This window comes from Rhinolophus hipposideros (assembly GCF_964194185.1).
Source record: "Rhinolophus hipposideros genome assembly, chromosome: 20".
Taxonomy (NCBI): Eukaryota; Metazoa; Chordata; class Mammalia; order Chiroptera; family Rhinolophidae; genus Rhinolophus; species Rhinolophus hipposideros.
This window is the reverse complement of record NC_138066.1, coordinates 31,650,957-31,667,591: the sequence shown is the minus strand read 5'-3', so window position 1 is coordinate 31,667,591 and position 16,635 is coordinate 31,650,957. Positions and strand designations below refer to the sequence as shown.

The following is a 16,635-nucleotide window of genomic DNA, read 5'->3' as shown; positions in this document are numbered from 1 at the left end:
ACCCTCATTCCCCTGGGTTAGGAGCCGACACTGCGTGTCCTTCAAAATGGCTTCCTGTCCTCTAGCTAACAATCCCCAAATCTTCATCCAGAAAACTTAACCTCTGAATCTCTCTTATCTTCTCCTCACCCCCTCTCCCCCGCCCCAGGCTGCCATCAACTTGTGCTTGGGATTATTCTGAGTCTCTCTTCCTCCTATCCACCTCTACCCAGTTGCCCAGGTGATGTTTCTAAAAATCTAGCCAACTCTCTCCTCCACTTAAAACCCGTCAAACCTCCAGCTACCTCTAGGATGTAGATCACTCTCCTTTGTGTACTGAGCCCTGCCGGCTTCTACAGCCTCCTGACAAGCCCCAGTACCTACCTGGGATGCTGTGTGGGTCTTCACTAGGTGGCCTCCTCACCTTTCCCTCTCTGGAATGGCCCTGCCTTCTCCCAGCACCTCTGCTTAGCTAATTCTTGGTCCTTCATAAAATCTCCCCTGGCAGTGGTGAACCCCAGACTGAGGTAGGGGTTCCTCCCTCGGGGGACCTGATATGCCCTGTGTGCTACCTTATTATCAGAGGTGGTAGAATTTGGTGGCTAAGGTGGGGCCTCTGGTACTAGACCAACTGAGTATTAAGCCTGGCTCTGCCTCTTGCTACTTATGAAACCTTAAGCAGTCACCATGCCATATTTATGGATACATGAGAAATAGGCATAATAATGGTACCTACCTGATAGAGTTTGGGGAGGACTGAATGAGTAAAACACAGGAAAAGCTTGCCACAGTGAATAGCACTTAGTAAATACCCAATATATATTACCTATAATTCATAATCTGACTTGTGTTATACTTATATTTATGTGTCTGCCTCTGCTCTGGACTGGGGGATGGGGCAGGGATTTTTATCTTGTATCCCCAGTGTCTGAGTGTCTGATGCATGGTAGTTGCTCATTCAGATGTCTGTTGAATGAATGAGTGAAGCACTTAACCTGTTCCAGACCTCAGTTTGCTCATCTTTGAAATGGGGATATTAAGGCTTATCTCAGAGAGGAATGTGAAGGTCAAATGAAGTCAGTGCAATGGCCTACTTGTGAAACAAATCCTTGTGCACATCCCTCCAGCCCCCAGTGAGACACTGTGCTGGGCTTCTTGGGAAATATTCAAGGGCAATTGGGTAATAAGACATTAGCACTTGGCAATCTCTAAAGTCCTTGGGTATCCGTTATCTTATTTTGATAATGTACATGAAGAGACTACAAGGAACATTTTACCGTGTATCTCCTTTTACGAAGGAAGAAACTCAGGGAGAAGTACCTTGTCCTCAGTCACATAGCTAGTTGAGAGGCAGACCCAAATCTTTTGATTCCAAATTCTGTTTCTTTTCATTACACCGTACTTTCCCTACCCCCACCCTCAAGCCTAGATCAACACAAATAACTATTATGTAAGGTAGAAAGAGTAAGGGCTCTAACACATATAGATAAAATCTGTGTGTTGGATGTGCAGGGCTGTGAGGGTATATGTTTAAGTGTGATAACATCAGATTGACATATGTAAGCGCATTCTGTGTCCAAGGACTGTGATTTACATATACATGTTATTTTTCTTAACTCACAACAGCCACATAAAAAGATATTATTTCAGTTTTACAAAAGAAGTAATTGATGCTCAGAGAGGTCATCTATTTAACTAATTAAAGACAGTCACAGCAAGTAAGTGAATGCACTCCAAGGAAGGTAGCTCATATCCAGCAAGGAAGGGAGGAGGAGCCTAGGAAGAAAGAAAAAATCAGAAAAGGCTCCACAGAGGAGGTGGCATTTAAGTTGGGCTTTGAAGAATGGGTCAGGTGCAGACAGGCAGAGATACAGCCCGGGAAAGCAGGACAGCAGAGAGAGGAATTGACAGCAGCTGTTCACTTTGAGAAAGATTTTTTAAACTCCTAAGGCTGGAAACCCACAGCTTCATGAGAAAGTGGAGCCTGTCATTTATTGGCAGCTTTTTCCTTGGGAATGAAAGACTGGCACTGTGCTGCAGCCCCCAAATCACATACCATCTTGTGCCTGGATGTTGAGTTTCTTTGGAGAGCTGCAAAAGGTAACACAAGTACCACAGCCCTTGAGAAGCCAAAGATCAGGACAAAAACAAGACGCAGCTGCTTCTTGGAAAAATCTTGGGCGTCAGGCCAGCACTGTGACTGCTAACTCCAGTGCAATCCTGGCAAGTCCTTCCATGTCTCCTAACTTGTTTCTCCCTCTGTGGAATGGAGATAATAAAATGGGAAAGAGAGACACATATAAGAAGGAGCCAAATAGCACTATGCAGCATGCATCATCCACCTTTCTAAGAGTAGCTAGGAAGGGTTAATGGTTTTTGTCATCACAGCCAGAGAAGTAGATTGAAATAAAGACAGCCTCAGATAGCCCTTGAAGATTGGAGCCATCAAGGCAGTTTTTAATGCAAATGATCTGTTTATGTAATTTACTTATTTACATGGATTTCTTTAAATATTTCCACATGCAGCAAGATCATATTCCTGTAAATCAGCCCTCCCAAAGTAAATTTCAAATTTAAAGCAATTGCACCTAGAAATCCCAAAAAGATTTCTGTTTTGTTTTTAGAACTAGGTAAAAATGATCTTAAAATGCATATAAGAGTGAAAACTCTAATTCATATAGAAAATCTAGGGCTGGCCCGGTGGCTCAGGTGGTTGGAGCTCCGTGCTCCTAATGCCGAGGGCTGCTGGTTTGATTCCCACGTGGGCCGGTGGGCTCTTAACCACAAGACTGCCAGTTCGATTCCTCGACTCCCGCAGGGATGGTGGGCTGTATCCCCTGCAACTAACAACAGCAACTGGACCTGGAGCTGAGCTGCGCCCTCCACAACTAAGATTGAAAGGACAACAACTTGACGTGGAAAAAGCCCTGGAAGTGCAAACTGTTCCCCAATAAAGTCCTGTTCCCCTTCCCCAATAAAATCTTTTTTTAAAAAAAAGAAAATCTAATTAATAAATGTACAAGAATTGCCAAGAATACGTCATGAAATTTAAAAAAAAATTGTTACAAGGATTCTGCCCAACCAGATATTAGACCTTATAATAAAACTCAAAACAGTTTAGCATTGTCATAGGCAGGTATCAGTGGAACAACATAGGGAATCTGGAAACAGATACAAATGTATATGAGTCCTTAATATATAATTAATAGTGCATTTAAAGTCAAATCCATCAAAAGGGGAGTGGTTGAATAATTTAGCATGTGATTAACTTAAGGATCTTGAGATGGAGAGATTATCCAGGAGGGCCCTAAATGAAATCACAAATATCCTTATGAGAAAGGCAGAGGGAAACTGGACATAGATGAGGAGGAGGCAATGTGACTATGAAGGCAGAGATGAGAGTGCTGGGGTCACAAGCCAAGGGAAACTAGAGCTGGAAGAGACAAGGACACCTTCTTCCTAGGGAGCCTCGACAAGGAACCAGACCTGCCAATACTTTGATTTTAGTCCCACAAGACTCACTTCAGACTTCAGCACTGTAAGAGAATAAACTGCTGATTTAAAATGCCACTAAATTTGTGTGATTTATTCCAGTGGTAATAGGAAACTAATACACTACTCATTTCTTGGGACTCGGCTCAGACCTCTAAGAGACCTATGACATGCCGGGAGGGTGCCGGTGTACCATCTCCTAGCATTGGCCACACCACATGCCATCATCAGTCTCAGGGCTGGCGTTCTCTACTAGACAGTGAGCTTCCCGAAGGCAGACACTCTCTTTCATACGACCTGAGCACCCAGAATTGCGACTGCTCTCAAATGAGCACTCAATGAATGTCTATTGAACCAAACATATGAGGACAGGAAGATAAATTAGATTTGGTCTAATTTACCAAGACACTGGGTCCTTATCCAAGACTTCACCGTTGACTATCTTTTAATTTTGACTCAAAAACTTAAAAATGACATCATCCAAAGAACGATGTTTGCCCTACACTCTCTTATAAAAGCAAGGCTTTCACAATTTTTGGCAGCTGCTGGGATGGCAGCTTATTTAGTTTTTTAATTTGGGGCAGCAAGAAAATACTGATCATTTTAGATTACATCTTCCTGTGTCTGCCATCAATTATTAGTTGTGATCAAATAATTTTACTCTACACAGAAGTTCAGAACAAGTTCCTTATTTTCACTTTCAGTTTGAAAATCAGAAACATCCACTTTTAGAAGAATTTTTAACAGCCTTGGGGTTTTTTTTGGGGGGGTGGGGGTATTGGCTACTCTTTTGTTTTGTTTGTTCTGCTCTGTTTTGTTTTGTTTTGGTATTGGAGCTAATTGGCAAAGTATACATGTTATGTGTATACATGTTATGTTCCAAGTCACGGTCATCTCTTCTTTCAAAATTAAAAAACTCCCTTCCTCATCCTCCTCTCCTCTCTTTTTTATGGGGCTGCCAGCAGTCTCCTTTTTTCCCACCTCTCATGATTGCTGCATTTCTTATTAGACAGATCCCTTCTCACACAGGGAAGAAAATTCTTTAAAAGGAACATTTTTCATACACTACTTGGAAATAGTTGATTACAACAGAGAGCTAAGAAAATTACATCAGAGAGAAGATATTTGTTCAAGGTCACGGAGAGAAAAAGAAGCAGAGCTGGATTCTTCCCAGACCTGACTTGGAGGCTGACTGCAGGCCTATGTAACCCCTTTGCACTCACTGTTTTACAGTGAAAACCTCACAAAACACACTGGTCCCTGTACATGATCAACGACGCTAGTCAGGGTGCCTCCCTTGACCTGTTAATAAAAAAATTATTAAGGTAAAGCATGTACACTGTCTTAGGAAAATAGTACAAGATAAATGCTTTCTAACAAAAAGCATCAGTTCTCTGATCCACCTCTCAGTCCCATGCTCTAAAAAGAATCTTTTTCTGTGTATGGGGTAAAATAGACATAAAAGTTATCATTTTAACAATTTTTAGGGGTACAGTTCAGTGGCCTGAAGTACATTCACATTGTTGTGCAACCATCCATTTCCAGAACTTTCATCTTCCCAAACTAAAACTCCATATACATACAACTCCCCATTCCTCCTCTGCCTAGACCCTGGCAACCACCGTTCTACTTCCTGTCTTTATGAATTTGACTACTCTAGGGGCCTCGTATAAGTGAAATCATACAATATTTGTTCTTTTGTGTCTGGCTTATTTCACTTTAGCATATTGTCTTTAAGATTCATCCCTGTTGTATCATGTGTCAGAATTTCCTTCCTTTATAAGGCTGAGTAATATTCTATTGTACGTATATACCATGTTTCCCTGAAAATAAGACCTGGCCGGACAGTCAACTCTAATGCAAAAATTAATATAAGACCTGGTATAATATAATAATAGTATAATATAATAATATAATATAATAAGACGGATTAGAGCTGATTGTCCGGCTAGGTCTTATTTTCCGGGAAACACGGTACCATATTTTATTTATTCATTTATCTGTTAATGAATATCTGGGTTGTTTCTGCTTTGGGCTGCTGTGAATAATGCTGCTACGAAAATTGGTGTACAAATGTCTGCTTGAGTCTCTAGTTTCAATTTTTTTGTGTACATACCCAAAAATGGAATTGCTGAATCATGATTTTTCATTTCTGTTTTTAATTTTTTAAGGAACTGCTATACCATTTTTCACAGCAGCTGCACCATTTTACATTCCTGCCAATAGTGCACAAGTGTTCCAGTTTCTCTACATCCTCATGAATATTTGTTTTCTGTTTTTTGTTTGTTTGTTTTTTTCTTTTTTAAATTAATTGTTTTTAATTGGGGAATATTGGAGAACAGTGTGTGTGGGGACAGAGCCCCAGCAAGCAGTTTCCAGGCTCTTGGCCTCACATAGAAAGGTGCTGGCTCGGGTAGTAAATGGCCATCAACTGTGAGCAGATGGCCATCAGCTGTGGCTAGTTGGCTGTCAGCTGTAACCCGTAAGCCATTGGCCACTAATATAACTGCTGTGGCTACGCTAGCAGAAAGAATGTGGGCTAGCAAGAAGATGGTGGCTGGCAAGCGCGGACTGCTGTTAGGCAGATTATGTAGATCCTGCTTCCTGTGTCTCCAGCCCAGCCGCCAGCGAGAATAGAGTAGTATGACTTCCCTACCTATGGCTCCGTGGTTGTTCCTATTTGGCCTCACCATATCCTGCGTTCTTATGTGGGGAGGGGGAGCTGAGACCCCGCCTGCCGCTCCACACGACAGTTTGTTTCTCCAGGGTTCCAGTTTCTCTACATCTTCATGAACATTTGCTTTCTGTTTTTCGTTTGGTTTTATTTATTTATTTTTAATTGGGGAATATTGGGGAGCAGTGTGTTTCTCCAGGGCCCATCAGTTCCAAGTCGTTGTCCTTCAATCTAGTTGTGGAGGGCGCAGCTCAGCTCCAAGTCCAGTCATAGTTTTCAATCTTTAGTTTCAGGGGCCACCGCCCACCATCCCATGTGGGAATTGAACCAGCAACCTTGTTGAGAGCTCACACTCTAACCAACTGAAGCATCCGGGCACCCAATGTTTGTTTTGTTTTTTGATAATAGCCATCCTAATGGGTATAAGGTGGTATCTCACTGTGGTTTGGATTTGCATTTCCCTTGTGACTAGTGATAGAGCATCTTTTCATATGCTTATTGACCATTCATAGGTCTTCCTTAAAAAATGTCTATTCAAGTCCAAAAGGGAACATTTTGAACTATTTTAACCATTTCCATTTTATATATTCTGTTATTTACCTCTAAACAAAAACTTATTCAGCCATTTCTTGATTTTCTGTTCGATAGGTAAGGATTTGCACTCTCCTCTCTCCTCCCCAAGTCCTTCTAAATAGTTTCATTGTTATTTTGTAGATATACTGGTTGCCTTTGTAACTTTAAAAAACATACTCCTTTAATTCATGTTCTATAATTGGTAGACAGAATCTCTCGACACCTCGATTTACAAAGTAAGAATATTTTCCTCTACTCCCTATCTCCTCCCTTTTACCTCTCAATTACAGTCAGGTGTGCCTTCCCAGGTTCATAGCATTTACATTGTTTCCTAACTGCGATTAAGTCTTCTGAACTCTTTTCATAGGTTGATACTAAGAATTTTAAAAATCAGTAAGTGGTATTTATAGTTTGAGCCCGTTTTGAAGCACAGACGAGAAGGATATTGGCAAAGGGGAGGGACTAAAGGCTTTCCCTGGGTAGCCAATGGCATGAGCAAAATCATAGGGACCATAAACCATGTGAGTCACGTGTAGCACACAGCAGACAGACTCGGTTCAGGCAGAAAGCCCCTCAGGGAGTTATGAGGAACTAGGCTGGTAGAAGGAAGAGGGAGGAAAGTTGAAGGGCCAGGATGGCCCATGTGCCCTGTTCCGTACTCCCTCAAAATGACCCAAGTATTCTGATAAACATGATCCAATACCCAGGCTCAGAGACTTCCACATCAGGTATCTTCACTATCCTTTCTCCCAATCCTCTTTCCCTTCCACAGAACCAATGCCTACCAGAACCAATGCCTACCAGAACTCTCAAGGTTTTGCAGAGATGGAAAATAATTCCTCCTCCTAAAAAAGTTTTGCAACACCTAACACAGAGGAGGTCCTCGACACAGGAGGAAGGAGAGGATGGAGAAAAAAACTCACAATCACTGAAAACTGGTCAAGTACCAGTTCTGTGCCACACCCTTATGTTACTGGAGAGTAAGTCCTTCTTCTCAGCACAATGTCCAGGAAATGAGACACAGAAATAAAGTGGTGAAAGAGTAGTTTATTAGAAGAGATAGTACACTTCAAAGAAACAGGGACCTGAATAGTAGAGTGGCTCAAGGGCGCCGTCTAATGAGGCCTTAGTGGTTTTTATCTTTTTCTCTCAAATGGGCTGTTCCTTTCCATCAAGGGACCACCTGATTGAAACCTGTGATTGACAAGACTATTACCTCATCTTTTTTTGAACTGCGCAGGTGTGAGTGGCCGGTTTGATCTAGTTGGGTATCTTGTATCCATTTGTTTACAACGGAAAGGGGAAGTTTCAGACAGAGAGGGGAAGTCTTCAGGGCAGTAATGTAGAGATGCCTATCTCTAACTGCCTGCCTTGTTTTTCCCTTGAGAGATGTGATCCCCATAAAGTGTCTATGGGAAGCTGAGGGACAGAAGGTCTTTTCTTCTGTATCTGCTTCCTGCTGCGCAGGGGTGTAGAGCTGTGTCTATCTATTGAGGGATTCACGGAACTCTCGCCCTATCTGATCTCAGATGAGAGGACGGGGTCTCAGGACCCGCCTGGAAGACCATGTTGGCTTCTTTGGTTGGGACTGGCAATCTTGTTGGGGTATCCTCTGCATCCCCAAAGCTCCTAAATGAGGAAAAATAGATTTTAATTACTAAATCTGTTAGCGCTACAGAGCCTGTGGCCATTCAAGTTATTTAGGTGGCGTCAACTATCCCAGAGCTGGGCCCAGAAGGGGTTGGAAAGAACATTAGGCTTCAGTGATTACAGCCCAAGTGTACTGGCCTGGGGGAATGTTAAAACCTATTTGATTTCTGGGATGGCCAAGAGTTAGGTCCATCCCTGAATGGCTTGGGGCATGTTGAAAAGTCACAGGCTTTTAAGTAGTTATCTGAGGCAGGGGTGAGAAACATCCTGTGATTCAGGCCAGGAGCAATCTTTACTCTAGGACTCAGAACTGATTAGAAGAGTAATCAAAGCCCAGGGCTAAGGAGCTAAGAAACTAGGAAAAACGAGACTTAAAATTTCTTTAATCAAAAAAAAAAAATTTCTATAGTGAGAGAGGCTTAAAACTTTTGTAGTGAGGGAGCTCTCCCGTATCACTTACCCCAACGCTCTGCAGGAGGCTGGTATTATCTATCCCATCTTAAAGATGAGAACTAAGGCTGGAGAAGCTCCAAGACTTATCTAAAGCCACAAAACAAGTATGGGCAGAGACTTGGCCTGTGCTCACCGTGTCCACATTGACCTCGGGCAAGTAGCTGAACCTCTCTGGATGTCAGTTTCTTCATCCATTAAAAAAAGAGACACATACCAAGGCATGCCTTTTCCTTGCAGGGTAATTTTCCTTGTAGGGGGCCAGAGATAACATCCTTGAAAAATCAGGCTTGTGGAAGGTATCATAAAACTGGCAGCTGTGATTCCATGGCACAGGTGTCTGGGAAGGCATGAAAATCCAGTATGTGGAGAGCCAAAGCTAGAGCAAAGTTCAAGGAGGAATTCATCCCTCCCTTCCCCCAGGACTGACCCTCAAACTAGCAAGGAAAGTGGAAGGGACTGCCAGATCTGTATTCATATTTCACTTCACAGGCCCAGAGATGGGCAACGACTTACCCAGGGTCACCCAGCAAGCTAGAGGCAGAGCCTACCAGGCAGGCTGGCAGGCTGACAGCCCAGATGTGGGTTACTCGCCAGTGCTCCACATGCATGGGCTGGGCTATCAGTCAGTGTTAGTCTTATCAAGAAGGTGTGCCCTTGCAAGCCCAGCTCCTCATAATCTACCTGCTCCTCTGTCTTCCTTCCTGCCCCATTGCTACACAATTTGAAGTGTGGAGACCCTCCCCAGGAGCCAGGGTTTCAGGGGGATCTGAGGTCACTCTCAAGATCATGAAGAAGAGCTTCATAGTCTCCTCATGACCTTAGTAGAGCCAAAGTTCCCAGATAAGGGCAAAAGTCTTCTCAGGCCAGGCTCCACCCTTAGCTGCCCCTCCTGTCTGGCCCAGCTTTCATCACTGCCTCTGGGTCATGAGAAGGGAGGTGACCCTGCCAGGGCCTTTCCCCCATTGCTCTCCTCCTTCTCCTCTGGAGGAAGGGTCAAGGCTCCAGACAGTGTGGCCCTGGCACATGTGCCACTCTGGTGCCCAGTGCCACCCTTCCCAGACAGGACCAGAGAGGAGCTGTCACCTTCTCTCTGTCCTGTAGCCAGTCACACCAGGGCCTCAAGGTACCATAATGAGGGGCTGGAAAGAGAGTGAGATTGCTTTCCATTTACACCTGGGACAGCTCACAGGAACTGTGCTGGGGCAGGCAGATGAGGGACTGGGAGACACCAGTTGCAATCCTCGAGGGCACCTTACTGCACAGGCGGGCGAGTGAAGGCAGCGGCCCTGGGGGAGGGACGGGTGGCTGCCTCATGGGAGATGAGGGTACTAACTGTCCTCCTTTCTGAAGCTGACATCTGGCCTCAGCGGGGACTCGCTCACCTCCAGCACTCTTTGTCCCGGCGTCCTCTCCAGCCCCGGCGGGCCCTATACCCCAGCTGGCTTGCCTTGGGGACAGGCACTTTGCGCCGGCTCCCTTGGTCTCTGGCTCTCAACCCTGGAAGGGAGGGGAGGCGACAGCACGTGACCCGCGCGCTAAACCGTACTGGGGGAATAGACAGACCCACCCAGGCCTCACCACCCACCCCGCATTTACGTCTCGCTGGCTCCCCTCTACGAAATCAACAAGTTCTTGCGCCCCAACGCCCAGGTCCTTGGTAGTTGGGAGGGGAGACCTGCCTTGGGCTGCGGCCGCGGACCTCGGTTCCAGAGGGAAACCAGGGCAATTCTTCGAGAGTGGGAGGAGGCGGGCCGCAGGGGAATGTGGCCCCGCGCGGAGTCCGTTCCTCCACTCCACGCCTCGCCCCGCCCCGCCGGGCCGAGTCCTCCGCGCCCCATAGGCACAGGCGACCCTCCCCGCGTCTCCGCCTGCTTCGCGCTCGCCCCGCCTCAGCTGACTTTAAAAGTTTCCTCCGCCGGGACACGGGCGTAGTGAGCCATGGCTGTCTGCGTCCGGATGCTGCGTGTCGCGAGGCTTTGCGCCGGGAGTCCGGGGGTGCTAGGGGCCCGCGCCGTCCTCCCTCCGGGTTGGCTGGAAGCGAGGTTGCAGGGCGTCCGTCCCCTCAGGTACCGGGCCCGGGAAGAGAGAGGGCGGGCCGGTCCTCCGGAAAGGTCCTGCAGAGTTGCGCTGGGGGCTGATCCCATTCGGGCTGGGAGGCCGGCAGCTGCTTAACCTCTGGATGGCGCTCGGGGGAGTAGGTACCCCGCATCTAGCACCTAGGCAACAGGAGATTCTGGCCTACCCCGCGCAGATTGGGGCTCGGCTGGTGGCTTGCAGTGGCCCTGCACTGACTTTGGATTCTGGTCAGGGACCCTATATTCTTACATTCGTGGGCATGCAGACGGCTAGGAAGTGTGGGCCTTAGCAGTCTAGCCTGAAGGGGAGGGACAGGGGCCAGGCCTGGTCTCTGTCCCCAGGACACTGCCTGTGAGCTGAACCCCCTTCAGGGATAAACTTGGGGATCCTCAACCCAGTCTTCCCCACCCCAGACCACTAAACTCAGTAGTCTCCCCTCTCCTCATTAGCTGTTGACAAATGCTGCTTTTGTTCCTTGCTACCTACTAGGCCTGTTTTGGCTATTTTCTTCTGTTCTCAGTGCAAAGGGAGGGATGGGGGCTGGCAGGTGGAGGATTCCTGTTCCCAGTAGCCCTGCTGCCTCTATAGCAGTATAATAAGGAATGCTGCCATCCTGTGATTGCAAATGTGATAGTGTGTTGATGAAGCAGAGCTGGGCTCTCCCTGAGGTCATCAGTGGTGGTGGTTATCTTTAGCACCCAGCAGGGGGGAGGTCTGGGCACCACTGAGCCTCCCCAGCCACCAGCTGGGCCAGGTACAAAGTCTGGTATCAGGACCTGGTTTAAGGCGCCAGGTGGGGTATGCGCCTGGGCATGGAAGAGGGAGGAGGAGCTAGAAGAGGTTTCTCATCTGAGAGAACTATTTGGTTTAAAAAAAAAAAAAATGGAGGGAGATGCAAACTCCTCTTTTGGCTAGAACTTCAAGATCGCAATGTTTTAACTTGCTTTAAGATCACTGTGCCTAATTTTCTGGCCTGAAGGCTGGTCAGTGGATGGCATGCTGGGGAAGTGACCTGGGTTCTCTACTATTATAGCTGTGTCCCTCACTATCTCCCAGTGCCTACCTAGGCAAGCTCCGCCATCACTCCCTGCTAGGCTCCAGGCCCCACCTCGGGACTCCTGGGTACTCTCTTAGACTGTGAGGGCTCTAAGGAAAGTTAATCACAAAAATGTACGTGCTTCATGATCAAGCCACCTCTGGCCACATGGTAACATTCCTGACCTTTGTCTTTTTGTGTGTGTAAACAAAACAGGTCACTCTTCTGCTATAGGCCCGCAACTACAGGGTAGGGATACCAGGCCTCAGAGAAATTCTGACTCTATGTCATGAAAAGAACTATTTTTCTAGAGAGAGAAGGTTTCCTGAGCATTTGGCCTCATTCCTTCCTATCCCTTCTACTCCTACTTTCCCCTTCAGAAACCCTCAAGAAGTCTCAAGCATTCAACAGACATTCCCGAGAACATGTCATATCAAGCATATGGTGCTGTGGTTACGGAAACCATAGGACCCTGTCCTACAGAAACTTGCAGTCTAGTGGTGGCAAAGATAAATCATGACTCAGTGTTCCAAGTCAAATCGTGTGCAAAGCTCCTCAACTTCTGTCCTTTGCTCTTTCTGATCTGGTCCCCAATTTTTCTGCTGCCCAATACCCCAGGCCTGTTACTTATCAGATCCCCAGGTTTGCCTGTTAAGGAAGAACAAGAACTTTGAAGCCAGACTGCACTTGTTTGCCTTGGCTCTCCACCTACTTGCTATATAACCTTGGGCACATTACCTAACCTCTGACCCTGGTGAGTTTGTCATTAATGCTTCCTACTTGGCAAAGGCTTACTTGTCTTAGCCTTTCCTTGTAGCAGAGCTGGTCCCTGAGAACTTTCAAATGGTGTCTGGGTAGGAATTCCAACTGATTTGAAGGTAGGAGAGGATCCCGTCCTCAGTGGCCTCTTTCTTGTACCTGGTTCTCTCTCCTGGCCAGTACTTGAATCTGCTGGACACTCCCTTCTCCATCAAAGTCAGGGCTGTCCAGAGCCTTTTCCTGCAGAAGGAAATAGGAAGCGGTCCATTGCTCTCCAGATCTGAACCACCAACTCCTTCCCTTTGTCCACACATCCCCTTTCCCAAGGGAGGCTGATGGACTAGCCTGGGGCTTCAAGGAACCTTGGAAGGAGCAATCCAATACTGATTCCTTGATAAACCTGAGATGAGCATGCTTCTCCAGATCTCTAAAGCTGGCCTGGGGCTACGTGCCATATAGCTACATCCATCTGGCGTGTTGGGAGCCCTTGGAGCTGGGTAAGAAAGAACAGTGGCTTAGGTCCCTCAGAATTGGGTGTGATGCTGAGAGCTGGGGCTCCAGTGACTCGATGCTAATGGCTGGGGCAGAGGGGTAAGTGGTCTTCATGGACCCCCCTCCAGGGTGATGGCTGTCATTAGGTGGGACCAGTATCGGAAACTATAAAATGCTGTCTCTATATGAGGGGATTGTATTAAGCCAGGAAGTGTTTTGGGTGGAAACCGTAATAGTTACCAAAAAATAGCCTCTTCTTATGATTCCACAAAGATGATTAATAAGTGATTTGGTAATGATGTCCCTACTCAACACTGGGGGACCTCCAGTCTAATTACAACAATAGAAAATACAAACTTGAACATTTTAGTCAGTGAATGGTACACATTGGTTTTAGTTATCCTTTCTTGCCTTGCGCAAGGTAGGTATGCAATCTACTGGGGAAGATGCGGTAGGGGATACAAAGATGAATGAACTTATTTTCACTGAGTTCTTTGCCTAAACAGGATCTGTAGGGGAAGACCGTGGACCACTGATTCAAGGCAGAAAGGGTACTGTGCCATGGAGGATGTCAATCAAAGCAGGGGAGAATTTGATTGGTGGAAATAGGATTAGGGAAGGCTTCCTAAAGAGGCCTGAACCTTCCAACCACAGGGCTGTATTTTAGTTTGAAGTATCCAGCCTATAGACTTGTATAAAATCTTGCTTGTGCTTGAACAGTTTTGAATCCTGGGTATGAAGCCCTCCTAACCTCCCCAACATTATTTTCTTTATTCAATCTACAGCCAGAAAATTTAGAGTCAGACAGATCCGGATTCAAATGCACCACTTTCTAGTAGCTTTGGGACTGCAGTGGAACTTGACTTTTCTCATGTGTAGTGCTGTAGAGAGGGTTAAATGAGGTCACATAAGAAAATTCTTAACCCACAGTCTGGCACCAAGGGGATCTTCAACCTATTGCAGTGAGGAGCTATTATACAGATAGTGCTTGTGTAACAATGATTTGCAGGTTTCTACAATGATTCCAAGGTCCACATTTTAATCACCTTGTCTGGAGAGGAGGAAGGAGATGGTTCTTGGCGCGGGGAGGGGGGACGGGGAGCAACTGCCTAAACCAAGGTAGGGCTACTTGGGATGCGTTGGCACGCCTGTTTATCTGAATGTTGGGATTAAGGGCTGATTTTTTTTTTCTTTCTTTCTTTTTTTTTTCCTGATCATGTGCTGAACAAACCAAAGTATAGGATATTATTTCATCTCTTGAATAGGCCTTGCTAGCGTAGCGTCCTGCTAATAAATGACAGGTACCAACAATCCTGCCAGGTGCCCCTCCCTTCAGAAATAAACAAGCTGTGTTTCTAGCTTACAAAGCATGTTTTTTGAACCTTGTTGGCATGCTCGTGTTTCTCAGTTTGGGAGTCAGATGACAGGAAAGCAAGTCCCAGTCCTGCCACTTCTAACTCAGTATGGCATGAAGCAAGTCACTCAACTTCTCTGGGCTTTGGTGTCTTTGTAAAATAGGCCACTTGGACAAGAAGCACTCTACATTTCTGTAGACATTCTGTGATTGCTAAAAAGGCTGGACTTTGAACCTGATCCCTGAATCCAAGCGGGCTGTGGCTGAAGTATGAAGCCTCGACACTTCTATGAAGTGTTACTCTGTGACTCTCTCTAGTCCTCTGCAAGTGAACAGAAAATATCACGGGTTTTGACCCTACATAGATAAGATCCAGACCTTATATGTACCTTAGTGATCCCCTCAAGGACCGAGTGTCCTAAATCAGCCCCCACACCTGATCCCTGTGTGCTTTCCCTGGGGCCCCATACAAGTGGCCCAAAGGAAAACCTGCATGAATGTGTCCCTGCCCCAAATATTTCAGGCTTTCAGAAATGTCCTCTGTGTTCTTGGGTTTACTGGACTTAATAATTTCCTGCGTACTTTCTCTATATAAGCACAAACACACGTATACCAGTGTGTTTATATAAATAAGCACAAACCACATATATAAGCACAAACCACACATATATCATTTTGTTCATGATGCTAAAAATGGAAGCTTCCACACTGGTGGAAGTATTCCACCAGTGTGGAATACCTTGCTCAAGGCTTATTGTGGCTCTTACTACTTGGGAGTTCTTTGTAGTCTGTACCTTTGCAGACTGTAGACACATTCAGGGAAGATGTGTTGGGTGGTGAAAGATCATGGGGCTTTATGGTTTAATTAAATACAGTAAAATGCACGAATCTTAATGAACAGTTCGATGAATTTTTTTTTTGTGGTATTTTTTTTTAAATTAAATTTATTGGGGTGACAATTGTTAGTAAATTTACATAGATTTCAGGTGTACAATTCTGTATTACATCGTCTATAAATCCCATTGTGTGTTCACCACCCAGAGTCAGTTCTCCTTCCATCACCATATATTTGATCAGTTCAATGAATTTTAATAAATGTATACACCTATTACTCAGCACCCCAAGATGTAGACCTTGTCCATCACTCTAAATTCAATAGAAATAGAATGTGAGCCACATGTGTATTTTTTTAACATCACCACAGTAAGTTAATGATCACAGAAAGTTAACATCCATTATTGCACATAATTACACATTTTTTTCTTGTGATGAGACCTTTTTTTTTTTTTAAGTGGTATATATATATACACAATGGAATACTAGTTATGAGACCTTTTAAGATGTCTCCTTGCAACTTTCTTTTTTTGTTTGTTTTTTTTGTTTTAAATTTACACATGTAATTTTAAGATTTCTAGCAGCCATATTTAAAAAGTAATAAGAAATAGGCGACATTAATTTTTTTAAATTATTTTATTTTATTAATTTTTAAATTATTCAATGTTATATTAGTTTCAGTTGTACAGCATAGTGGTTATACATTTGTATAACTTACAAAGTGATCTCCCCAATGTGATATTAATTTTAATGATATATTTTCTTTATCTTAGTGTAGCCAAAATATCATTTCAGCATGTAATCAATCTTTTAAAAATTGCTAATGAGATATTTTACACTATTTTTTTCATAAAACCTTCCAAAACATATGTATTTAGCACTTACAGAACACTTCAATTCAGATGAGCTACATTTCAAGGGTTCCACAGCAACATGTGACTAATGGCTACCATATAGACAGCGTAGCTCTAGAAATTTTTCTCATGCCCCTTTCCAGTCAATTCCCTTCTCCAACCAGAGGCTACCACCATTCTGAGTTTTAATCTCTGTGGGTTAATTTTGCCTATTCTTAAATCTTAGAGTATATGAGGTCAGACAATTAAATTTGTAAACTCATCCTAGAAAAAATGCTACATACCTCATTGCTGAATATCACTATTTTCACCTTCGAAGTCCTCCCCTGGGAAAGCTATGCACTGATGCCAGTGCCTAGTCCACACCTCAAAGCAATTTGGGAACTCTTTTTCTGGAATGGCCATCAGA

General features: G+C 44.9%; 1 protein-coding gene and 1 long non-coding RNA gene across 3 annotated transcripts in view; one reads left to right on the top strand and one right to left on the bottom strand.

Annotated features, from left to right (window-relative positions):
• Nucleotides 1-7,750: 7,750 nt before the first annotated feature.
• Nucleotides 7,751-10,784, bottom strand: LOC308488133. Of its 2 annotated transcripts, none has more exons than XR_013991857.1 (4): nucleotides 10,501-10,784; nucleotides 10,204-10,318; nucleotides 8,955-9,158; nucleotides 7,751-8,347 (listed from the first exon to the last, which is right to left on the bottom strand). It is a non-coding gene; the product is annotated as an uncharacterized lncRNA (long non-coding RNA). The 2 variants fall into 2 exon arrangements; XR_013991858.1 differs by having other exon boundaries at nucleotides 9,036-9,158.
• Nucleotides 10,660-16,635, top strand: part of ACSF2 (acyl-CoA synthetase family member 2) — a 30,672-nt gene continuing 24,696 nt past the window's right edge. Inside the window, exon 1 of the mRNA XM_081027461.1 lies at nucleotides 10,660-10,887. Within this exon, the coding sequence (XP_080883587.1) occupies nucleotides 10,760-10,887 (128 nt within the window). The 5' untranslated portion in view covers nucleotides 10,660-10,759. The remainder of the gene's footprint in view (nucleotides 10,888-16,635) is intronic.